At 39.5% G+C, this 23,127-nt stretch overlaps 2 protein-coding genes and 2 long non-coding RNA genes across 8 annotated transcripts in view; 2 read left to right on the forward strand and 2 right to left on the reverse strand.

Moving 5' to 3' along the window:
• Nucleotides 1-23,127, forward strand: part of LOC129723857 (neurogenic protein mastermind) — a 269,520-nt gene that overhangs the window by 145,930 nt on the left and 100,463 nt on the right. The window contains exon 1 of one of the 5 annotated variants that reach the window (XM_055678321.1): nucleotides 14,724-15,061. The exons of 3 other annotated variants lie outside the window; for them this stretch is intronic. The gene's annotated coding sequence lies outside the window, so the exon portion shown is untranslated. Of the gene's footprint in view, nucleotides 1-14,723; nucleotides 15,062-23,127 lie in introns of those variants that run through there. One more of the 5 variants, XM_055678322.1, reaches the window with a different exon arrangement.
• Nucleotides 5,043-5,677, reverse strand: LOC129723860 (peroxisomal membrane protein PEX13-like). The gene is made up of 2 exons (XM_055678325.1): nucleotides 5,574-5,677; nucleotides 5,043-5,511 (listed from the first exon to the last, which is right to left on the reverse strand). The coding sequence occupies exons 1-2, from the start codon at nucleotides 5,631-5,633 to the stop codon at nucleotides 5,131-5,133; spliced, it is 441 nt and encodes a 146-aa protein (XP_055534300.1). The 5' UTR covers nucleotides 5,634-5,677; the 3' UTR covers nucleotides 5,043-5,130.
• On the forward strand, nucleotides 5,860-6,369 carry LOC129723868 (uncharacterized). The gene is made up of 2 exons (XR_008727832.1): nucleotides 5,860-5,993; nucleotides 6,046-6,369. It is a non-coding gene; the product is annotated as an uncharacterized LOC129723868 (long non-coding RNA).
• On the reverse strand, nucleotides 6,746-7,446 carry LOC129723865 (uncharacterized). The gene is made up of 2 exons (XR_008727829.1): nucleotides 7,325-7,446; nucleotides 6,746-7,258 (listed from the first exon to the last, which is right to left on the reverse strand). It is a non-coding gene; the product is annotated as an uncharacterized LOC129723865 (long non-coding RNA).

The following is a 23,127-nucleotide window of genomic DNA, read 5'->3' on the forward strand; positions in this document are numbered from 1 at the left end:
AGCTAAACAATATAAATGAATGTTTTTTTGAACTTGGAAAAATAAAAAATAAAAAATAAAAAATTTACAATCTAACAAACCATTTTGGCTCTGAAAATATTTTTGTTATTAATAAGCGTTCGGTTCAGGAAATATGTACTACCAAAGTTAGATTTCTCTATTGCATAAAAAACATAAAGCTGACGTATAAATCAAACCGAACCGAATTCCCATTGATGATAAGAATATATTTAGAGTCAAAACGATCGGTATAATGTCTTCGACAAAGATGTAGATATTTATTTTTCATCACAAAAAAGAAACATTTTTTAACTTTATTTATTTCTTTTCCTCTGAGTTCAAACAACTATCAATGGTTAGCTAACAGTTAATACTTCTCGTTGAAAAAAAAAATCTTTTAAAAAGTGGTTTATTTTTAAGCGAATTTCGGAATTTATGAGGATATCCCAGAAAAGTCGCATGTTACGTGGCAAGTTTGTAATGGTTTTCGTTTTTAGGTCGTTTATTTAGAGTGTTCGATGGATTTACTTAACCCTATTACTGAATTTGACTTGAACTTTTCATGTTTTTTCTCGTGTACACAATTCGCGAGTGGAATTAACACTGCTATTGGTTCTTTTCCGAATGCATTTACCAGAAATGATTAAAAACCTTTAGCATTTTCTTCTAGGCAGATTCCCAACTTTACGCAAATTTTGAAATTAATGCGGTTGAACGGTGTTTATTTTTCTAGAAGAACAGAATAACTGTCTACAACTTTGCCGAAGTCGTCATATCAACCAAACAACACCGTTTTGTCTCTAATATTTTCTCTTCATGGTAAGAAAATTCTTAGTTTTATGTTTTTCATTTCTCTATTATCAGACAACCATCAATGTTTAGCTGACCTTTCGTAGTTTAATTTTTCTGCGAGCAGCAGAACACAGCACAAAGTAGAAGGAAGAAGTGTGGTGAAAAAATTGTAACATGAAACAGCCATGCTGGGTTAGTGACCGGTGAATATTCGTTTAGCTCTTTCCACATATCGACGGAATAACAAGCCTGTTAGTCGTGATTCAAAAAGAAATACCAATAATACGAAATGGCAGTTTAGCCCATAGGTACATCTATGCAGTTTCCGCCAAATCAAAGAAGATCGAATTAATTAGTTGCCCTTTTTTGCAAAAGATTGCACCTATATCGTATAGACAAAACGACAAACAAATTAACAAAAAAATTGAAAGGTATAAAAAAGATCCCCGCGAAGGGAAGGGAAAGCGCACGCCCGACGTGTTCGCGCAACAACATCAACCAAGAATGTTATCGTACGTACCCATTTATAGTTTGAGAAAAGGTTAAGATCATTTCGAACCTAAGGCCTCTAATCATTCGCTTTACCAGATAAGAATAGGATCCGAAACGTTGCGTGCTCCAGCTATCCTGAGGGAAACTTCGGAGGGAACCAGCTACTAGATGGTTCGATTGGTCTTTCGCCCCTATGCCCAATTCTGACAATCGATTTGCACGTCAGAATTGCTTCGGTCCTCCATCAGGGTTTCCCCTGACTTCAACCTGATCAGGCATAGTTCACCATCTTTCGGGTCACATCCTGCACACTCGCGGTATGTTATGGCACGGTGGCGGGGAGAACGCGCGCGCGAACACGCGTCTCCCGCGCCAACCGCATGCCGGCTATAACACCCGGGGATGGAGGGACGGGCAGGAAGTCTCGCCCGTAATCCCGCACAACGAGAGAGTTATGTTTTTTACGCCTTTGGTTGTCCAGTAAAGCGCCAGCGCACCCCCTCCCCCAGGGGGGACGGGGAACACGGCTCACCATTGGCTTGCGCGCAAGATAGACTTCTTGGTCCGTGTTTCAAGACGGGTCCCGAAGGTACCTCGATTTGCTCATTGCCGATCGACAGTCCGCCACAGAGCCACAGCCCAGACCGAGGGTGTATGCGGGGAGCGCATACGGGACGGTGTCACGCGTAGGGTCCATCACGCGTCCGACTGCACACCACGTGCGGTAGGTTCCGGCTCGCGACGTAGGCCTTCAGAACTGAACGTCGCTACGGTGGAACCAACAACCAAAGCACCAGGGGGCAACCTGTCGGACCTGATTTGCATCCCGCGAAACCGCGGAACGCAACAGTATCGCACAGTATCGTAATGGATCGCAATGTCCTCGTGCGGCAGGAGATAAGTGCCCCGGGGCGAACCGGGCGAACCCGGCCCGGCCACAGGTGAATATCTCCGCCTCGTATAATCGAGTTCAACGGGCTTGAGCCCTAGGCAGTTTCACGTACTTTTTGACTCTCTATTCAGAGTGCTTTTCAACTTTCCCTCACGGTACTTGTTCGCTATCGGTCTCGTGGTGATATTTAGCTTTAGAAGGAGTTTACCTCCCACTTGGTGCTGCACTATCAAGCAACACGACTCCATGGAAAAATTTTCCACCATCAGCGCCGTACTACGGGCCTATCACCCTCTGTGGGAGTAAAAGCCACATTCTAGTTGAACTTGAACCGGGACCCGCTGATTATGGCAGATGACAAAATTTCCAGTACACGGAACCAGGCAGACACCGCACCGGGCGTCGCCTCTACGTGCTGAGCTTCTCCCGTTTCGCTCGCAGCTACTCGGGGAATCCTTGTTAGTTTCTTTTCCTCCCCTTATTAATATGCTTAAATTTAGGGGGTAGTCACACATTATTTGAGGCCTACTATTAGATTGAGCTTGGAGATGCGCCGTATCGTACTACCTATACACACACAAGTGTGCGTGTGTTTTGCCGTTCAGAATTATGTTAACTTCATTGCAAAACATTTGGTATAAAAATGATATTCCGTAACGCAGCTGACAATATTGATGTTGTAACTTTTGATTTTTAGAGTTTTTTAGTATTCGGCTGTAGAATGGTTAAACACCATTCAATATCGATATTTTAAAAACCGGGATGATGTCCACTAACCAAAATCCGACCCCAGACGCCATTTTGACATTCAGAATGACTGCGCTTGGCCTCTCGAAAACAGTATAACTTAGCCGAAAATCACCGAATATGGATGTTCCCTGAACTAAGATGATGACCAAGGGTCTGAGCTCCGGGCACTATTTTGGAATTCAAGATGGCACCTCCGGTTTCTATAAACAGTATAAGTAACCAAATATCCGGAATTGAGACATTGCTCAGAAGCTGCAAATCAACTACAAAAACCATTTTGAAATCCAAAATAGTCCATTCCGGTTTATGTAAAATAAGTTAAATAATCCAATAAGGGTATTTGTGCAGCTGGGAAAAACCTCTAAACACCATTTTGTAATCCAAGATGGCTACTTTCGGTTTCTGGATAACAGTTCAAAGATATTTCTATCCAATAGCTATGGGTATTTCCAAGGCCAGGGATAAACTCCAGACGCCATTTCAGAATCCATGAAGGTTATTTCCGGTTTCCGGAAAGCCGCCTGACATCGTTTCGAAATCCAATATATACGTATACAGAGCCAAAAATGGCAACATATCATACAGTGTAAGTAATTGTGCAAAATCCGCAATGATGATCAGATCTCTGAGATCGACTGGGTGGTCAGGAGAGGGCAGGGGCTCTGATTTTTTCTACCCCATAACTGCTCGGTACCAGGATACCCACTCGGGACCATATCTGGTTTCTGTAAATTCGGATCTTCGGAACCATCTTCCGGTGAGATAAATTAGTAACGTATGAGGAAAAAAATCCGAACAAACTTTCGATTCCAAATTAAAATCTTGCAAATCTTAATGCAACTTATTTACAAACCTCATAGGAAAAACTCAGCTTCACATCGCGCTGATTTCCTTATCCTCTGGAATACTTGCTTTATAGCTTCCTGAATTTCGGATGTTTCAATTGTTTTGAGCTCCTTCTTGATTTTTCTATCAAACAATCGACGTTTTCTGCTCTTTAACCTTTATGGTAGACCATTAGCTTCAAATTTGCTCAGGAAGTTTCAATAGAGGATTATATTTTTACGGAATAAACCCGTTATTGCCTTGCCGCGGATCCGCTAAAGTTGCATTAGCATAATGTACCAATGCAAGGTCTGGCCAAAAAACTACTTTGTCATTTTTATGGTACTTATATTCTAAGCTTTAAACCCATTTCATGCAGATCCTTAGTCACTGTTTTTGGATCAATCTGATATTTATTGCCCAGCTCACGATATGAATTCGCAGACCGACCAGGCGTCGATCCCTCAATTTCGCTCGAACTTTGCTCTCTTGTAAAGTGCATTTTCGTCCGGAACCAGATTTTCTTTTGAAGGCATTTCCATTCTCGAAGAGTTTGTCAATAATGTATATGATGTTTTTTTTTATATCCATGAATTTTTAGAATAGTGGAACACTTCACTTTAAGATTTTTCTTTATTTCGCTCACAAAAATTGCGAATCAATTTACGACGGTCTTCTTCCGACAACGCCTTTTTCGTAACAAAGCATCACTTGACAGAATCGACTGGTATATGAAAGTGAATCTTCATTTTGTGGAAAAGGATTTTCAGATTTCTGCAGCACTTCGAAATCGTAGACCAATTTAAAAGTTGTTCGGATTTTTTTCCTCACACGTTACAACTGTCAATAAAACCGAACAACATCAAAACTCATGAAATTACTCCAGGAGTTGATTTTCATTCGTTTTGAGTCCAGCTGATGAGTTGTCTCCAAAATTGACATTCCGGGGCAGATTCCCGATCTTAAACATAGTCCCGGAGATCCAAATTTACCGGGACCATATTAAGTCAACGTCTCTTTAGGTCCCGTATACTAAATATAGACAAATTTTTCAATCTTTTGACGGGTCAAGATCCAAAATCGATTGAGAGATGAAAAAGTTAGAAGCATTTCATTTTGAAGGGTACACTGCCGAGCACTTACGGGTGTTAAAATTGCCGAGTCCATAGGGTTAAACTCGAGTAACGCTGCAATTTTTCACTTAGTATAATATAGTATAATTTGGTCTTGGTTTTGAGTTGATTTTAACTAGATTTTAAATTGCCATTAAGGGAGTTTGGAAGCACAGAAATAGAGGAGAGTAGTTGTGAATTTATTGTTTATATAAATCGTAAACTGATGTTGACTTTGGTATAACCCTTCAACTGCGCGAGACCGTTCTATCCGTACATATTTTGCCCGTAATTGTTCTGTCCATAGTTGTTTTGTCCATAACTATCCGGATCAAAATCGGACGCACCCCAGCCTGGCATCATCCCGTACGGATCGTAACCTTGTTGCTCCATTCCGTACGGTCCGCCGTATGAAGGACCGTAACCGACTTGTGCCTGGCCGTGCGACCCGTAATCCACTTGCCCGTTACCAATCATTCCGTAGCTATTTAACCCATTGCTGTTCTGCCCGTAGCTATTTTGTCCGTAGCTGTTCGGTCCATAGATAATTGTATTATGTCCAACGTATTTGCGCGACGGATAACCCTGATCATAGATTTCTTGAGTATACACAGCCGGTTGGGCTACTCCGTATTCTTCGTATCCATTCTAGAATGCGATTCAGAAAGTGAAAACAAACACACCCGTTTTTTCCCTAGATGTTAGATTACCTGTGTCCGAACAACAGAAACTGCAACAGCAACAACCAGTACCGTGAATAAAGACCTCATTTTGCTTTGAGTAGCCTGGGGCAGACCGCGCGTGTAGCTTAAATATAAAAACGATCGACTGAGTTTTAATATGTGTGACTATCGAACATCCAATCGAAAATCCATTCGTTTTATGCATGGAATTTTCCTACAAGTTTTATCGGATTTTTTTCCACTGATAAGTCAAACACCATTCCAGGTTTGAAACCACATAATTTGCCAATACGAAATTAGTTAAATAAACGTCTCAAGGCTCATTTCAGCACAACAATTGTTTCTTTGAGTATAAAATCTGTGTTTCTTTTATCACTAGAGTTCGGTTTTGTTTAATTATATCGCCTGCAGATTTCGTCACTATATTCTGTACGCAAAATTTAGAAGGTACCGAAAATCCGTATCGATTCTGCGCTAATTTAATGCAATTTTTGAACAGGTTCGAAACACAACGAATATTATTCAGGTTCAAACTTAACAGTTCTGGTCAAAACAGCATTGAATTTTCGCTGGTTGCAAAATAAACCATTCATCGCAAAACCCGTATCAATTTCATACCATGTATCAAAAACATTTGACGTTTCGATATAAATTCAGAACAGAAGGTACTGAATGACCGGTCTATTCTGTACACCAGTAGGAACTTCTCTATTCTTTAATCAGCATTATTATAAGAAAATGTATTCTCGCAGTCCTCACATGGCGACCCTAACGCTTATCTTGACTTAATGTGACTTCAAATAAAATTTAATTTTTTCAAAAAGGGTTTTTTGTTCTAATGAATTAAAGTATAAGGCAGTCGTACATCAAAAAATCTCTAATCGTTTGTTTGTTTTTTTTTTTTATAAGTGAACTATCAAGAAAACTTGAGTCATTTTGCGTGACGTTGCTGTTTTCTTTCAAAGTTCTAATTAATTTTTACTATCTATTAATATACTGTTGAACTTATCTGTTTTAAATTTTGGTCGAAGATTGACACTATAGAGAAAAAATTAAAGCGTGATGAAAAAAAGGAGTGGTTGTTTGTCATTCTTTTTCGAACTTGACTGATTTCATTGCGCTGGAATAGCCTTGGTGGAAGATAAAATCTAACAAAATATTAAATTTTTAGTCTGGACAGTAAAATAAAACAACAGGTATTGATATTGTGTCATGCCAAAACTAAAGCTAGGTGGTAGTCATTACATGGCGACCCTGTAGCCGCTTATAATTAACATTTGGAATACGGAAATGGTGCAAATTTTTTTCAAAGATTAGGTCCCTAATTGATATTTATTTCGATGATCCGTTGAAAGTCTTTTGCAAAAATTTAAAATGTATTGGATGCGCATATAACAACTTAAACAATACTAGGTTGCACTTCATTACCCAAGATGTTCATTAACATGAAAGGTTCAGACCTGCGCTCCGTCATAACTCCCTCAGTATTCATTCTGTCCGTAAATCGGTCCGTTACCGTGAACCGGCGGCCACATTCCTATCGGTGGGTAGTACCCTGGATATAGTGGTCCATATGGCGGTCGCCAGTAAGAGGGTGGTCCATACCCATAATTGTTATGACCGTTGCTGTTCTGTCCATCGATATATTGCACGTGACCAATAAATTTGCTGGGATCATCCGAATATACTCCGATGTATGTTTCGGCTTCATCCTGAAAATAATGCAAGGAAAAAAATCATTTTACTTTCTAGAAAAAAGATTTTTCAATATATGGTACACTAGTTACTGGCACCGGAACGGCAGAAACCGCAACCACAACAAACAAGACACTCAGAAATATCTTCATATCGTTTTGTAATGTCATGAGGCAAAACGCCTTGGGCAGTTTAAATACGAAATCGATCGACCCATTTGTTTTCAAATGCATTTTTATCAATGTTGCGAACGCTAGGTGAAAAGATTCATTCGTTACAAGCACAACACAAGTTTTGCGGATTTAATCACATCTGCTATGCTTTTCAACTCGCTGTTTTACAAGGACTGAATTAAAATTTTACGCAATTGGTGAATAGTCGTTTCAAAGTTTCTAGCTAACGAAGTAAAAGCTTAATCAATAGCACAAAAATCGTGGGACTCAAGTTACTTCCTTGTGGAATCACCCAGTGGTTTCATCGGGCAATTTATCTCTACTGAGTCATAGATAAGGGGTAATCCACATACCACGTGGACAGCTTTGGGGGGGATTTTTGCATAATACATGGTGCGATGAGTACTTTTGATAGTCCATTGAGTTTCGTTAATGATCAAGATCATCAAGTTTTTAAACTTTTAATCATTCATTTCGATGAATCTATGCTCGTTGCGAGTGAACAACAAATAACTTACCAAAAAGGCGTATTTTCATAAAAAAACTAAAATTTTCCAAACTTAATTTTGAAATATTTCAGAAAAGAGGTCAACTTGTTTTTGTTCCAATTTAGTGTTATTTTCTAATACCCTAAACTTTAATTCCCCCTAGAATCTCCCTAGAATTCCTAATTTTATTAAATTGCTAACGTCATTGACAATCATAGGAGTACAATATTAAAACATAAGCTTCAAGAAATTATTTTCTCTTCCCATTATGAAATTTTTAGTAAACGTTTAAAAAAATTAGGAATGTTGAGTGTACAAAATTCCATTCAGATCTAAAATGGTCGATATTTTACGATAGGTCATTTGCCATGGGTTTACTATTTTGATTTTGCACCATCACATTCATTTCCGGAATCACACAGTCATGGAGCACAACTACAGACATTGAGTCATGAAAGTTTGCGAGCTTGATCAAAATATATGAACAAGTTTCGAGCCAGTTGCAAAGTTTGTCAACAGACTTTGCTAAAACGTTGCATAATCTCCGGCAGCGTTGATACCTATAAAACGGCAGTAATAAAAGACTGCTCAATATTTCACAGATGCTTCAAAGTTTCGCTTCGCATGCACTGCATCTCTAAATGTATGATTAGAAATTCCAACATTACCCATTCTCTCGAAACCACTTCATCATCCGTCGTGTCGGTTGCTTGCTGGAACTTGCTACGAGCGCTGCAGCAGCAACCTTCAAGGTGCAAAGCTCTCTCAATTTCCTTCGACTCCGACGCCCCAATCCACAGCCTCTGCCAGCCAGTCGTGGAGGCACTTTTCTGTCGATTCCGTCGACGTTCCCCAGACTGTTTTGCAAACGAGGTCCACATCCAACTTCAAAAACTCTGCTCTTCCACTAACTCTGCTCTACTGGATCGGAACCGAGCCGAACGGGCCAGGAGCGAAGTACAGAAAGAATACGCGAGCATTCATTCTTGTGCGGAAAACGGTGTTTGAAGGAGCGAGGTACTCAACTCTCCCCTTCCCGCTACCATTTTAATGCATATATGCTGTACCCACAGCACAAGCCGTGATCATTTGTTCCCAGTGTTATGATTCCCGAGGGGTGAGCCGATTTGTGTCAAAACTTCGTCAAAAATTGTCAGTGCTGTGATACAAGTTAGCAACGTTGTGGGATTACACAAAATAAATGGTTGATGGAAAACCTGCAACAAATGTCATCAAAATCTTCAGGATAAGCCCTTCAAAAGAAAAGCCCCCCTCGATCCGTTGCATTGTACAGCCGGTGTAAATCGCCCGAAGACGATTTTGCTATCCACCCAGCAGCTCGCTGTCAAGCAGAGGCACCGAAGACCAGGCGTATAAACCGAAAACAATAATAGCGGTTTCATAGTCATAGTCATATTGCATGCCATAGTGTCGTTGCTGATGCTGGCTTTTATGCGCTTCGAAGCTGTGTTTCGCCACGTTCAAAGCGACTGACCGTTTCATCCCTTCAGCGTTGTACACACCACCCATCATCACTACGTTAGTTTACAGCCAACGGGGTGCTTGGTGTGAGTGAGTATCACCTTCCGAGCTCTGGGTCACTCACTCCGTCGTCGTTGTCGTTCCGATGGGATTGCATCGACGCTTACGAAGTGATCGACGACGAAGACGATGTCGACGACAATGCGGGCAACTTCCGCCACTTGGTGACCATGGTGATTGGGTGACAGCACTCTCACCCCATTTGTTCTCACCGTAGTTGGCGAGGCACTCACCACATGATGGTTGTATCTAGCGTCTTCACTTCGGTAGCGTAGAGTGTAGTGCTCGTAAAAGTGTGCGCGCATGTGTGTCCAGCAAAGAGTGAGCTGCCTCACATACACTCAGCAGGCGTTTGCTGTGATTAATGATTATATCCTAATGAATGTGTGTTTTTCTACTGTTGCTGTTGCTTTCTGCTGATAGGGTAGGGTGGCTCTCCGGCAACCCTCGTTCGTTTGAATCGTAATCTCAAGTTATTGGAATGGTTGAGTACAGTAAATGGTTTTTCTAGCTCGAAACAAACCTACAAGAACCCCACTCGGGTACAGTTGTTTGATTAATCGTGTTCTTAGCCTGCTAGGGTGAGCGCGGCAACGTTGGACAACGTTGGCTTCAACAAAAATACTTAGTGGAAATTATTTTTCTGGTCAAAAAAGTACCAACTGTTATGTTTCGCGATTCTCTAGCTAAATGTCTATCAGCTGATTTTTAATCGAATTTTCTTTTTTTTTTTAGGTAAGCACCTTAAAAGTTGATTGTCGATGGATTTGGATGTGAAATAACCAGAGTAACAAATTAAGGTACAGATGATACAGATTGTGCTCAACTACACGGTTGATAAGTTTCATATTGAATTGCTGCACTTAAATGTCAACGCTTTTAAATCGGCTCAACATAGTATGTATGCAATGTAAACTTTGATATGAGTTTAATTTTACAAGTCATATGAACGGATAGAAAAATTGCAAAGCGTTCATTTTTTTCTTACCGCGTTTGATGTTGCGCTCGTGCTCAGATGCTTCTACGAAAACTTTTTTGTTCATCACATGAACAATTGAAATAAATGTGTTTATCATACGTTTTTGATCAAAAATGTTATGTTAATTTGACCAATACATGATTTCAAAGCTTTGATCTTCAAACTATTATTAGTAATGAAAGCCTTTTCAATTAAATAATCATGTCATTTAACAATGCAAATATAGCAAATGCTGCAAGTGTCTTAATGTATGTGCAGATGGAATCATTATTATTTATAAACAACATAGACATCCAGGGGTGAAGGAGATTTTTCATGGAGCATTTATTTCAAACTTGAAACTCAGAATTAACAAAAATTTCCAATCAAATGATATACTAAAAGTAAAAATGTATGAGGCTCTTAGGGGCCATCCACGTACCACGTGGACAGATTTTTAACGATTTTGACTCCCTTCCCCCCGTGGACAAATGCCCATATAAATTCTTTTTTTTTGTAGGGACCGTGGACATTACACAGCCCCCCCCCCCCCAAAGCTGTCCACGTGGTTTGTGGATGGCCCCTTAGGTGTACACACGCAGGTTCGCTGGTGTGATGCCATTTGACTGGCATCGCTAACCAATGAAAGTATACTTGCAACCATTAGGTCTTCCTTTCTGATGTCTGTGTTAGGAAAATAACTCTTCGGTACAAAGAAAACCAAATAAAACCAACTATGAAGAGTTTTTATTTTTATCTGTGTATAGATAAGGTAGAAGGAAGATGCAAAGTGACAAAATATCTAAAGAACGAAGACTTACATACCATCGACCGATGTGAAAATGTTGCCTGAAAACGATGCCATTTACTCTACCTTTTTGATGTCTGTGTTAGGAAAATATCTCTTCAGTACAAAGGAAAGCGAACGGAACTTGCTATGAAAATTGTAAAAAACATATGTGTATTGGTCAGCACAGCACACAGAAGCATGACACGAGCTGGCAAAATTTTTTATACAACGAAGGTATTAGACACCGTCTGTCGATGTGAGATTACTGTGAGAGTCTATTCAATTAATTCAATGGTGTTCCGTTGCCCTCTAACCAGCTATGTTCATTTTTCGCTGCAGTGTTTTCGACAAAAATTTTACTCGCATGCGATGTCAATTCACCTACGCATGAAAACATTTCGTCTACCTTTTTGATGTCTGTGTTAGGGAAATAAGCCAATCGTATGAAAAATGTATGTAAATATTCGATTTTAAAATTATCCCTCGATGTTCACCACGTAACAAGAAAAAGATGATAATGATTATTAAATGGAAAAAAAAAATAATTCACAAGAATAAAAGTTAACGACCTCTTTTTATTTTTTTAAAGAAATTGTAACAAAATGTTCAGTATGGATAAACGAAAGACAAATGTATTATTAAAGGTTTTTTCTTAGGTTCTCTTCATTCTTATCAGGAATTATTATATTTGAGTGAATTTAATTCGAAAACATGTTAAAAACTGTAATAGTTTTAAATATCTTGAATGTAGAAGCACACAGATTTATTTCTTTGGCATTTTCTTTCGAAACTGGAAATAATTACCTGTAATTTGATGGTTTAATTATGAAGTTTTGAAAATAAAATACATCGAATAAAGCCGAAGTCGAATAAGTCGAAAATAATCAAACCCTTAGTTTGTCGTTCGGTGATTAGGGCAACCATCTCCGTAATAGGGTGACCATAAAAACAGCATTATTCGATGTACTTCATTTATAAAAATTTATAACTTTTGAACCAGTTTATCGATTTTTGATTTTTTTGGATCACATTGAGGGCATATGTGCCCTTCAAATTGACAGATATTTTTATGTTTGCTCCAAACAGAACGACAAACTAATAAGAAAGGCATATTTTTATGAAAAATATCAATAACTTCGAGAGAGATATTCTCGATGTAAGCATTGCGAATTGTTTATCTTGAAAAGCCTTTAAAGTCGTTCAAACACAGTTTTAATGTTAAAATTGAAATAATGTTAGACCTGAAAATGTGTTTTTTTCAATCTAAATCGATTTTTTTCAAAGATAGAGAAATTTTTTGTTCAAAGTTGCTTAAAGTTAACGGAGATATAATATTGTAGGACAACTTTTTCTTCTATCCCTAAAGATAGAAAAGTTATATGCTCGATTTCGTTGAATATTTGGTTCACCCTAATTTTTCAATAGGCGCCTTATCACATGTAACAACTTTGTAGACAAAAGTTTTTCATTAAAATGTTGCTATCGAACTCTAAATCCAAATTTCCCTCCAAACTTGGTTTCTGTACCATTGTGCATTGTTGCACTCGAGAGTGATCGCAAGTGATGAATTCAAATAAAACTACTCTTTTGACGTTGGACTACGTCTTACTTTAGTAGTGTGGCGTGGTGTGAAAAATGTGCTCTTCTGAAAAGCATATTGTGTTACTACCACTAAACGAACTATAAACGCTAATATCTTGATCGAAAGGTGAAGAATGCTGAGGCAAACTTCTGGTACAACATTTGACACATCTTTTTAATGGTGAATTCATGGGAAGTTGTGTTGAAAATCTATCAGTTTTGTTTTAGTTTCTCAGCGTTCTATCAAACACTAACTCACTTCTCAATCTGAGAACAGAATGGTATTGTGTAGAAACGTACATTCCATGTGCCTTTTTAAATGCATGTATTGCTGCCTTTAGCGAACAGGTCTTGACTAAAAACCTCTTAATCAATAGTTGAAGTTTTTCTCAAAGTTTTGATATAACAATTAGCATACTGTTTTAATTGAAAATCAGTAAAAAAATGAACTGAAAATAAATTAGAAAAGCAGCAGCCAACCTATCACAAGCTTTCTGTGTTGTGATGTGTGTTATGTTGTGATTGGTTCCGCCTTTTCTTAAGTAACGTAATTTTCTCGTATTCGCAAGACGCAAATATATTTTATTCCATATGTATCACGAATGTACGAAATATTTCCTGTTGGCAAACAGTGGAACTAGACTGATAAAGCTCTCAGTTTTGCAATGAAATAACACGTTGTATCGTGTTACGGTTTGGAAGGGTCTTTTGTCTGAAATCGAATTAGTTTTATTTATACCGCTGTTTATGTACGAAATATCAAGTTGTGATGAACATTAAGCTACTGCGTATTTATCTTCAAAATATTTGTATTAACCTCGGAAAAGGCTGATTAATGCGGGATGTTTATTTTAGACCCATGTTGTGTGTGGCTCCACCGTTTTATTTGTTTTCAAGTTATGTCATTTCCCCAGTTTTGCGTGACGCAGAGATTTTATTCCGTATATGAATATACGAAATATGGATCTATTTTCGTATTGGCAAACAGAACTTCGTGTAGAACGGAAACAGATAGCAGGAGGCGCCGTATTCTCAGCAACGTAACAGTTCGTCGCGCTGTTGCGTGTTACATATTGCACTTGTGCGGCTGGGGACAAAATTCTGTTTGTATCGGATTGAAGCAGATAGTAGTAGGTGTCAAATTCTCAACCACACAACTCTGAGAAGTCAAAAATCTCTTAGGCATTTTTCAATTGGTTTCGAACAACTTGTATAGCATTGTGTTAAATAACTTATAACCGATGAAAAATTGACCCTAAACTACTGTTCATCAACTGTGTACAACCAATACCAACAAATTTTAACACTCACCCGGCGGAGAAAGGGCCAACTATCGGCCGGAACACCCTACACATTTCTTCATTCTCTAGAAACCGATCTTGCCTTCGAGATACAACGCAACCATGTACTCACCGTGCCATTGCCGCCATTCGGGAACCCAAGCCCAAGAAGAGCGAAAATCGAAAAGGATATCAAAGTAGTCGAGCATGGCGCACAGCGCCACCATCACCAACAACAATAACGCCAACAAACGACGCTTTACCGTGACGTGATTATCATTCAGATCAGATTTGATGACCGGGGAGAACTCCGGTAGGTGGAGTAACATGCACATATTTGCTGAGTGTCGCCTCCGCTAGCGTCCGTCACCCTTTCTGCTACTGCTACGTCGTCACTCACTTCAAAACATACGACGAGGCAGGCGACTTGCTCAGCTCCAGTATCGTACCGAACCATAATAATAAAAAAAAAAACATCTGGTAACGCTGGCTGCTGGTGGCGGTAGCGGAAGGGTCGTTTTTCCTTCTCTTCATTTGGCTGGCTGCGTAGGGCGCTCACACTCGCACACCCACACACTCATACACACTAGCAACCGAAAGGGAAAAGCCGTGAGCGGAAACAGGAAAAATCGTGTGCATGAAGGAAATTCTGCAATCAGTTCGATTTCGACAAGTACGCGTGTCGGTTCGGTGTCCGCTTCGGAATTTGGAAAAGTGATAAATTTCCCTGAAAGTTCTTAACACTCTGCTCTGGTGGCAGCAGAACGGATTCGCTGGCAGGCAGACAAATAGCAGACAAAAGACACAGTGTGACAGTGATTAGAAGATCGCGCGCGCGTTTTCTCCCGGGCTCTCGCGGGTCAAAACGCGCGAACAAAAAGTCGCTTTGTGGTTGGCTAGTTGTTGTTGTTGGAAAACAAAAAAACAACAACATTGAACAAAATGAGCAACGCTGGAAGAGAGAACGCGCACTAGGTTCTTAGTGTGTCTTCCTCCAAAGTCAATCGAGTATGTGCATGGCAGGGCTTAAAGATTCAAATGAAAATTGGCATTTGAGCTGAGAAACAGCTCATGGTTGAGTTTTTGCTCGAGTGTGATTAGAGTGCGATTATTGGGGAGGCGACAGTTTGGAATGGCGAACTAACAATTAATGTAGATCGGAGTTTTAAGGGTAACCGGGGGCGAAGAGTAAAGTTCAGATGAAATTTGCGCGGCTGCGGAATTTGTTCTTTGCCTACGTACGCTACTCCTGACACGGATCAGGTGGCTGTCGCTGTTTTTACCTTTGGAAGTGAGAAGCAACATGAAAATGATATGTTGGCATTTATTCAAAATTCAGATTTGCAACAAGATATGCATTGAAAACACTTCTCGCAGGAGGTGAATTCATTCAAACGGTTTCGAGCGAAGAACTCGAAATTGCTATAGTTTCTATGCGAATTAGGAGAATATTTTTGATGCATCTCATTCCGGGCGCTTGCAATGGTCACCGATCGTGCGATTTGATCTTGAACTTGATTGAATATAACATTTCATGAAATTTTATTTTTAGATGCAATCTTCGAATAATTTTTCGTGTTACCTGGCATCTTAAAAAAAAACAATTTTTTCTTCATCATCGCTTTGCTGAATTAGCTGACACCTGGAAGGTGAAAATATCCTGATACAATTTTGATACCTTTTCAATAACAAGTAAATTTGTCTTCAATTTATGAAATTTATTGTTGTTTAGACGGGAAATTTTCAAACAATGTATTTTGTTACAGTGAAAAGGGCTGTTTCAAATCGATTTGTGGACTCCATGCAAAATTCAATTTTTAATAAACGACTAATTTACCCTTAACGTATCAATACTAGTTTATATGCGTATCGCTCTGCATGCTCCAATACGGTAGACCACAAACGAAGAATTCAGGCCATTTTGTTGTCAAAGGAATTTAACACCAATACGAAATCCTGCCACAACGAGACGTTAGTGTGCACATAATTTCGTATTTTGGCCTTAACTTAACCCGCAATTTTTATTTCCTAGAGAGTTGCGGTCTTCGACCAGTGCTAACAGTGCACAGTGGCTTAAATCGTAAAAACCTAAATTAATCCACCTAGCGGTCAGATCCAGCCTTTCTCATTCAAACTTATTATTTGTAAAAATAGATTTGCATGAACGCTTCAAGCCAATAAATGTGTATTCACTTTTTGGGTTCTAAAATAATGATGTTGTAATATAAGTATAAAATATGAAATTTGACGTAATGTAAATGCTCAATAAATAGCGAAATAAAAGTAATGAGCGATACCGGGAACATTCAAATGGTACGATAGCACATTTAAATTATATTGTGGCCACATATATTGATCAAAGCAGGTATAGTTTTAAGTAGCCTTTGAATTTCCTTTCTTTTCATAACTTTTGAACCACATATCAAACTGTTATGAAGTTTGTTATTTGTAAGTTTGAGAGATGACTCGTTCGTATGACACTAGTTATGTTCAAATAAGTCTTGTAATCTTTGAGATAATAGAATTTCGTTGTTTTATTAACAATTTAATACATAACGGTTGCTTAGTTCGATTATAATCAAATGAAAAGGGAACGTATAGGGCAGCCAAACTTTGAAACCACGTGTTAAATAATAACTCATCAGTTAACCCTTAACTAGCCCGTTCATCTGATAATAATATTGATCAAATCGGTTGTGTACCTTCTGAGATAATGAAGTCTCGTGATTTTCACAATTCGGTACATTACAGACGAAGTTACAGTTCGATTACAGTAAAATCCAATAGGGTGTTATGAGTCAGCTAGACCTTTCATTTGACACTAATTTCGTGAAAATCGGTTCAGCCATCTCTGAGAAAAGTGAGTGAGTTTATGTATTCTTCGGAATATGTTTCTTTTCATAGCTAGATTTCACATTTTTAAACATAACAGGCAAAGTAATAGTCCGATTGCAAAAAAATCAATAGGGTCTTATGGGGTAACTAGACCTTTTATATGACACTGATTTTGTGGAAATCGGTCCAGCCATCTCTAAGAAACATTAGTGAAATTGAAAAGTCTTCAGAAGACGTTTCTTTTCATAACTTCTGAACAACATGTTCAATCTATATAAAACTCAAAAGTTAAGGGTTTTTTAAATAACCCGTTTATTTGATACCAATATTATTGAAATCGGTTGTGTGGTTCCTGAGATATTGATGTTTCGTGATTTTTACATATTTAAACAAAACCTCTAAAATAAAAATCCAATTACAATGGCAACTAGAACTTTCATTTGCATATAATTTCATTAAAATCCGTCCAGCCATCTCTGAGAAAAGTGAGTGAAAATAAAAATCTGCACATACACACACACATACAGAAAATGCTAAGCTCGTCGAACTGAGTCGAGTGATATATGCCATTCGGCCCTTTGGAGTACTTTCATATCTTCGGTTTTGCAAGTGATTGCTATACCTTTCTAGGAGAAAGGCAAAAAGTTAAAAAAAAATATTAATTAGGAGTAAAATATTCGTGCTAAAGAAATAGCGAAATAAAAGAAATGACTTTGAATTTCGTACACTTCAATCACGAGCAATACCGGGAACGTACGAATAGCACAATACCAAATTTAAATTTTGTTGAGGCCATATGTTTTGATCAAAGCAGTTACAGTTTTAAATAGTCTTTGAATCTCGGTTCTTTTCATAACTTTTGAACCACATATCAAATTGCTATGAAATTTCTTACTTGTGAGTTTGAGAGCCAACCTGTTCAAATGACACTAGATATGTTCAAATAAGTCGTGTGATCTTCGAGATAATAGACCTCCGTTGTTTTTATAATTTAATACATAACGGTTGGAATAAAAATACGATTCTAGTCAAATAAAATGGGCACCTATAGGAAAGCCAAACTTTTCATTTGACACTCAGATTGTTGAATTTAGTCCAGCCATTTTCGGGAAAACTAGTGAATTTGAAAAGTCAACGGAACATGTTTCTTTTCACAATTTTTGAACCACTTTTTAATCAATATAAAATTCATCAATTAACCTTTAACTAGCCCGTTCATTTGATACCAATATTGTTCAAATCGGTTGTGTACTTTCTGAGATAATGAAGTTCCGTGATTTTCACATTCTGGTACTTTACAGACTAAGTTACAGTCCGATTACATTGAAATTCAATAGGGTGTTATGAGGCAGCTAGACCTTTCATTTGACACTAATTTCGTGGAAATCGGTTCAGCCATCTCTGAGAAAAGTGAGTGAGTTTCAGTAGTCTTCGGAATATGTTCCTTTTCATAGCTGGATTTCACATTTTTAAACATAACAGGCAAAGTAATAGTCCGATTGCAAAAAAATTCAATAGGGTCTTATGGGGCATCTAGACCTTCCATTTGACACTGATTTTATGAAAATCGGTTCAGCCATCTCTGAGAAACATGAGTAAGATTAAACACTCTCTAGAACACGTTTCTTTAAATAACTTCTGAACCGCATGTTCAATCTCCATGATCTCGAAAGTTAAGGGTTTTTTAAGTAGCTCGTTCATTTAAAACCAATTTTGTTAAAATCGGTTGAGTAGTTTCTGAGATAATGATGTTTCGTGATTTTCCCATTTTTGAACAAAATCTCTAAACTAAAAATCCGATTGCAATGAAATTTAATAGGGTCTTATGGGGCAACTAGACCTCTCATTTGCAATTAATTTCATGAAGATCGGTCCAGCCATCTCTGAGAAAATCGAGTGAGATTGGGAGAGCGTTACACACACACACATACACACATACACACACACACACACATACAGAAAATGCTCAGCTCGACAAACTAAGTCGATTGATATACGAGATTCGACACTTTGGAGCACTTTTTTACCTTTGGTTTTTCCAGTGATTGCTATACCTTTCTAGGAGAAAGGCAAAACGTGAGAACATCCGCGTTTTGAGCGTAAAAATGCCATTCAAATGCTATAGTATTTTAAGTTCAACTTTTGATGAAAAAAGATTTTTGTTCAATCCACCTAAAAGTGAGACGAAATTATTGTAAGAAACTTTGCTGAAACACTTTGATTCTATCTTTTGAAAATAGACCACATGCACGTAGTTTCATACACAGACATTCCTAAAATATCTACAAATCAAAAAACATACATTAAACTTTTCTGATGTGATTTCGGAGATCTACTATGCTCTAGACATTTTTTCATATTTGGAAAATACATCATTCTGCCTAACATACCTTAGGAATATTTTCAACTTTTCTATGGGGTTTATGACGTTTTTGATCAAAAAAAACATTTTTTCTTACTAAAATAGCTTGCATAGTGGCCAATAGTTGCACAAACAACAATCTTCACTCGAAAGGTGGAGGTTAGTACCAACTTTTTTACCAAATTCTTGCAGTTTCCCTCTTAAAAAAATTTTTTGATTGGCAGACGTTGAGATTCACGGCCTCTGGATATGATCACGATTCTGGAAATACTTATATTGGGTGGGATTCGATCATTTTTTGTTTTTCAGACACCGGAAATTAACACACGGGGTTTCAAAAAACGTCCGGGGTCTCTGTGCTAGAGACGGTCGGGTTCGATATTTTTCAAACCCGTTTTCGACTCAACCATCTCTACTCTGTGCATCATCCCGATAGGAGGAGATTGAACCACTGCGACCATTGATGGTAGATCTATTGTGGTATATTCCGCCTTACTCTTGGTGCATTTAACGGCATATAACTATTTTGTTGAGTTGATGTATAATTTGAGCCAGGAGTCACACTTCGAATGAGGTACAATATCTGAGAAGGTCTTTCATTCCATACGTCGGAAGGACTTAAGAATCATTTACTTAGGATACGCAGACTGCGTTTTATTAGAGGCCATCCACATACCACATGGACAGATTTTAAACGATTACAACTGCTCATATAAATTCTAAAAATTTTGTATGGACCGTGGATATTACACATACCCCCCTTCCTCCCAAAGCTGTCCACGTGGTATGTGGATGGCCCCTTAATACTCGGCACCCACAAAGTAGGTGTTCTGATACTTCGTTCTTAGGTCTGGAGATCACCAGCGATGCTAGAAACGATCATTCAGGGCCTCTTCCCAAGCCACGAACCAAGTCCCTGGCCTCCGGCTGACGAGTCACCACCTACCGTGAGTGACGGCAGCCGTGCAGAGGCTGACGATGCGGTAAGGGTGACGGAAGATGAATTGATCGAGATCGCAAACTCCCTGAAGGTAGGCAAGGCTCCGGGACCAGACGGAATCCCGAACTTGGCCATCAAGACGGCCATCAAAGAAGCCCCCGGGTTGTTCAGGGCGGTCATGCAGAAATGCCTTGATGACTGCCTCTTCCATAGCCTTAGCGCTACAGAGTCTCAGAGTGCCGACGCCGCTGTACAAGATTCTGGGCAACTACTTTCAAAATCGAGTGCTAGTGTATAACACAAACGAGGGTCAGAAAAGCGTTCCGGTTACCGCAGGTGTACCGCAAGGTTCCATCCTGGGTCCGGTACTGTGGAACGCTATGTATGACGGCGTGTTAAAACTAACACTCCCTCCAGGGGTGGTGATCGTGGGCTTCGCCGATGACATAACTCTTGAGGTCTATGGCGAGTCTATTAGAGAGGTAGAGTTAATAGCCGCGCTATCAATACGCGTAGTGGAAGACTGGATGCACTCCAGGAAACTGGAGCTAGCGCACCATAAGACTGAAGTTATTGTTGTAAATAACAGAAAGTCTGAGCAGGAGGCATCGATTAGTGCCGGTACATGCACTATCGCCTCAAAACGCTCGTTGAAGCTTCTGGGGGTTATGATCGACGACAAGCTCACGTTCGGGAGCCACGTCGATTATACCTGCAAGAAAGCTTCCATGGCTGTGGCAGCGCTATCTCGCATGATGGCAAACAGCTCGGCGGTTCGTAGCAGCAGGCGCAAAGTCCTTGCTAGCGTGACCACGTCCATACTCAGGTATGGAGGACCAGTGTGGTCCAAGGTATTGAGTACCTCGTGCCATCGCGGCAAACTCGAGAGTACGTACAGGCTAATGTGCCTAAGGGTCGCGTGCGCATACCGAACAGTGTCGTACGAGGCGGTTTGCGTCCTGGCTGGCATGATGCCCATCAGCATCATCGTCAAAGAGGATGTAGAGTGCTTCGACCAACGCGACACGAGGGGTATTCGCAACACCATACGGTCATCCTCAATGGCCAAGGGGCAGCGGGAGTGGTCCAACACTACAAAAGGTAGATGGACACACCGACTCATTCCAGAGTTAGCAGGCTGGATTAATAGGCGCCATGGGGAAGTAACCTTCCATCTGACACAGATCCTGTCAGGCCATGGCTGCTTTAGGCAGTACCTGCATAGGTTCGGGTACGCCGAGTCCCCTATGTGCCCCGCTTGTACGGGTGCGGAAGAAAGCGCAGAGCATGTGTTCTTCACATGTCCGCGCTTCGAGCGGGTACGGTACGAAATGCTGGCAATAAGTGGGATGGACACCACGCCAGAGAATATAGTACGTAGGATGTGCGAAAATAGGGAAATCTGGGATGCGGTCATCACGGCAGCATCACAGATCGTTAGTATTTTGCAGGGCACCAATCGACGGGAAACCATCGACGTGCCCCAGTTAGTTAACGGTTAACTAACTGGCCTGTATAGGCTGCTCTGCTACCCATAGAGGTAAGTGCGAAAAGCACGACGAGTCCTCTCCCTGAAGAAATGCCTAACGGTGGTCCCGGGGAGACCAAGGGTTAGGTTGCTTAGGTTGCTCAGCATGGGTAAAAGCAGGTCTGGAGAAGGGGCATCTCTCATCATCGAATTTGCTTCTTGAGATAATACTTGCTCGGACAGTGACTAATTGAGAGTCCTGCTATCGTACTCATGTTTTTTTTGTTGACCCTGAGTAACGCAGCGGTTTTTCCTCCGCTTGGGTTTGTTTTTTTTTTGTCTCAAGCCAGCTACAACATTCCAATTTTCTCCTATGACTATCCTATCCCACTCACCAAGTTCAGTTCTTAAAGCCCTTGATGAAACGCCACAGAAAGGTTCTGCACCTATAAAATTTTCAGAAAAACTCTCTCTTGCTAGTGAAAAGTCTAGGTATCAAGTACAGGAGTAATTGTTTTTATGCTAACTGCCGAAGTGAAAGAGTGTATTTCCTCATTAGTTTAGACTTGCAAATAGGTACCTTAAGTGTTTCGAGTGCTTCCTGACTGTCAAAGAAAATACAGATATTTGCATGTCGGCAATTCAGATGTATTGACATTCAATAATTGCATATATTTCAGCTCAGAAAATTGTTGTCCCATAGAAATATACTCATTTATTCGGTCTCAATGATTTGATAAGGAATGTCGAAATTCGGCTTATTTCCTAACACGTCTTTATTTTTCACTATAACTTCGTTCATTTGAAAATCTTTTTAAAAATGCCCTGTTAGATTTCCTTTTGGGAAGCTTTTTTGACGTTTCAGCCTTAGGGCACTCTTCACTGCCTCCAGCTGCTCAGTTTGATGGAGAGGAAGGAAATGAAGAATTGCTTTTAAACCTTTAGTCGCAGTACTTCTCATAGCTCCGCATATTGATACACAAGCTAGCTTTCGAAGTTTGCTACGCTTTGCCTGAGCGGTCGTATCATTTGTTTTTGATCATCAGACTAGCGAGGCATAGGTAAAGCATGTATTAGACGAAGCGAATATTTGCTATTTTTGGTACGATTTTTATTTGCACAAAATAAAATCCGTACCAAAAATAGCAAAAATTTTCGAACTGGATGTGACAATAGTCAGTGAAGCGATTGGCAATTTATGGCGAGTAGTCTACTTAGTTTTAATCCATCTTTTTGATGTCAGCGTCAGGGAATTGAACTTATGGTATGAAAAAAGCAAGAAAACAGTCAAGTTTTCCCCAACTTGATTGATTCCCAATTTAGCTTTTCGCTAGTTTACTATCAAAGGTATTGGCATCGTTATGTCACAAGTCGAGGATTTCAATAGATTTGGCATCACTATATCTATTATATTTTCAACTAACATCATACTTGACGTCTTTGTAAAATCCTGAGATCCACAAATGTTT

Source organism: Wyeomyia smithii, chromosome 2, assembly GCF_029784165.1.
Source record: "Wyeomyia smithii strain HCP4-BCI-WySm-NY-G18 chromosome 2, ASM2978416v1, whole genome shotgun sequence".
NCBI classification, from domain to species: domain Eukaryota; kingdom Metazoa; phylum Arthropoda; class Insecta; order Diptera; family Culicidae; genus Wyeomyia; species Wyeomyia smithii.

Bases quoted from the DNA above. Each gene is read 5' to 3' on its own strand.
- LOC129723860 (XM_055678325.1), bottom strand. From the start codon at position 5,633: ATGAGGTCTTTATTCACGGTACTGGTTGTTGCTGTTGCAGTTTCTGTT. The intron at 5,512-5,573 runs GTAATCTAACAT...ATCGCATTCTAG, and splicing joins TTTCTGTTGTTCGGACACAG to AATGGATACGAAGAATACGG.